Raw genomic sequence first — 2,550 nt, 5'->3', positions numbered from 1 at the left:
AAGAATAAGCAATTACATAATGGCCGAGGGTGTCAATTGCATGCGAAATTTTGTATAAAAATGGCTAAATGTCGAGCCACAAATATCCTTCACATATCCCGGTTTTCCCTTATATTGTTGAGTAGTAAAGGATGGTAAAGAGTTCCATTCAGCCTCTATATTTCTATATTTATATGTATATTGTCAATATCAGATCAAACAGTGACATCTTTCTTTCATCTGTCTTCTAAATTCATCCGTCGATGACAAACAACTCTTGAACAATTCTTGTACCGAATCCCAGACAGCAATATGAGGAAGAAATCTTGTTTTCATATCTAATCGTCTCATCAACCGCTCTTAAATTATTGTACATGAGTTTACATGACATTATAATATATCAAGTACTAAAGCAGAAAAATTTCTCACCGCGAGTTGAACAAAACTAAAATAACTGAAACAAGTACCGAATTTTAAGTGTCAAGTCAGTCGTAGGAAGATTGATCGTGGTATGAAATAGAATTTTCAGAGTCATCCCGGGAGGTGGTACACTAACCAATTGAACTCCTCAGCTGAGTTCGGAGTCCATGACTAATCCTACTGGTGGATCATGTTGAACTGAAACCTGGATAGCTGCTGTGGAATAGTGGATATGACTGGTCCATATCTCTGCCAATAACCAAAGACGGTGGGTTCCGTAAGAATAATGTTGTTATTAAGCTAGGCCGATACTTTACAGGAGAATTGAAATCAAACAAATTAAAGCACAAAAAGTAAACTTAGGAAATTGCAAGAAATTGCAATCATAAAATACTTCCTATGCATATCCATGCATGGAGAACTAATTAGACACCACGCCGCAAAAAGCTTCAAAATAAAAGCTCTCTTCAAACCTGAACATTGTCGTATAGTTCAAACAATGGGACAGCTAGAAGTTTCAAGTTCTTAGGCACAGCAAAGTACTCTCTTTCAGACAAGTGAACAAGGAAAAGCTTCTTGCACTCCTATGTCAAAAAAATTTTAGCGGTAAGCACTGTTTCATGTCAAATGAGAATATGACACGAGGTAGCATGTGATAATATGTTTTGGTGATCTTACCTTAGGCTTTGTTATGTGTGGAGGGCAGTAAGGATACATTGTGGTTTCAAAATTCGGTCTCCACCAGATAGCCACACACTCACCTATCTGCAGTGAATATCAGATATTTCATGATAAGCATCTGAGAAGGGATGACCGACTAAAACTATATTTATCATCGAAGGTCAAAAAACCTGATACATTTCAAAGATCATGATTGCCCAAACATATAGCAAATAAAGTGATCTAAAACAGCATTCAGCCTCATTTTCTTAAATTGCATACATCCAAGTATAACACTGAACTCCAGAATATCGATCCCATATGACATTTAGTTGCACATGCCTTGTCCACACATTTATCTCAATAAATTCCAAAGCATATCCAACTACAGTTCCACTTTCACAATCCATTCCAGAGAAAATATCTACCTTCGACTTATAGTTATTACTTAAGTAGTACCTGCCAATCTGGCTGCAGAGATGAATTAGCAGCAAGTTTGCTAGAGAGCTTCCTTTTCAAGCCTTCAATCTCTGTGAAGTTGTTCAGAGGAGAAAAAAACAAAGATGGATTACATTAAGCAAAGTCGAGATAAGTAGAAACAGAAGTAACAGTAGCATAGTTAAGAATTTTTTATTTTTTCCTGTTCAGTAAGCAAGTAGAAAAATAAATCCGTGATGACCAGTAAAGAGGGAATATAGCACCACACCATTCTCTCCTGGCTTCAATCTGCCACCGGGGAGTTTACAGAAAGTATTTCCAATTTGCAAAAGAAGAATGTGGGGATGATTATGTTCTTGAACCTGTAAGTTTGAACAACATATCCAATCATTCAAAATAAATATTGCAAAATTACTGGCCACAAACATTAAACGTGGACAAGATAACGACCAAGAGTGTAAATGGTTTTAGAGAGCATATAAAAGTTTCATACATTTCATGTAGCATCAAACTGCACGCCAGATAGGATTCCAGAATGAATTTTAAATATGCCAGTTCAGTGATCTTGAGGGAAAAAAAATTTACAAATGGCCCATATAAGAGAACTGCTCTTATCAGATTGTATCACACTTCACAGTATGGGCATCACCTTAGACTAACTAGGCCAGTCTCTCCTACAAACCACACTCTCTACTTTACTATGCATTCGTAAGTAACAGTAACCACAATCAATTCTTGAACAGATTATATCACACTTCACAGTATGGGCATGACTGTAGACTAACTAGAATAATAGGGGATATTTCAGTCCGTCTCTTAATTTGTAATATTTATGAACAAGATGGAAACAGAAAATTTACACCAGGTCGAGTAAGGATTGATAAAATAGATGACTTCAAATAAAAGATTGTTTGTTCACATTTATATTTCCATACTATACACAATCCAAATTCATAATGGCTTTCCATATGGTAATGGAGTATAAATCCACTCGACTAGAAAAACAAAGACGATTTGTATTTATCTTCTCAAACAGATAGAAAATAACCAAAT

At 35.8% G+C, this 2,550-nt stretch overlaps 1 protein-coding gene across 1 annotated transcript; it reads right to left on the bottom strand.

Moving 5' to 3' along the window:
* Nucleotides 1-243: 243 nt before the first annotated feature.
* Nucleotides 244-1,940, bottom strand: LOC111390799 (pre-mRNA cleavage factor Im 25 kDa subunit 2-like). The gene is made up of 5 exons (XM_023015908.1): nucleotides 1,766-1,940; nucleotides 1,519-1,589; nucleotides 1,078-1,164; nucleotides 873-983; nucleotides 244-648 (listed from the first exon to the last, which is right to left on the bottom strand). Exons 1-5 carry the CDS (start codon nucleotides 1,923-1,925, stop codon nucleotides 577-579), a joined length of 501 nt encoding a protein of 166 aa, XP_022871676.1. The 5' UTR covers nucleotides 1,926-1,940; the 3' UTR covers nucleotides 244-576.
* Between the last annotated feature and the right edge of the window lie 610 nt (nucleotides 1,941-2,550).

Source organism: Olea europaea, unplaced genomic scaffold (assembly GCF_002742605.1).
Source record: "Olea europaea var. sylvestris unplaced genomic scaffold, O_europaea_v1 scaffold716, whole genome shotgun sequence".
NCBI lineage: Eukaryota > Viridiplantae > Streptophyta > Magnoliopsida > Lamiales > Oleaceae > Olea > Olea europaea.
The sequence above is the reverse complement of the archived record's forward strand: the minus strand, read 5'-3'. Positions and strand labels throughout refer to the sequence as shown.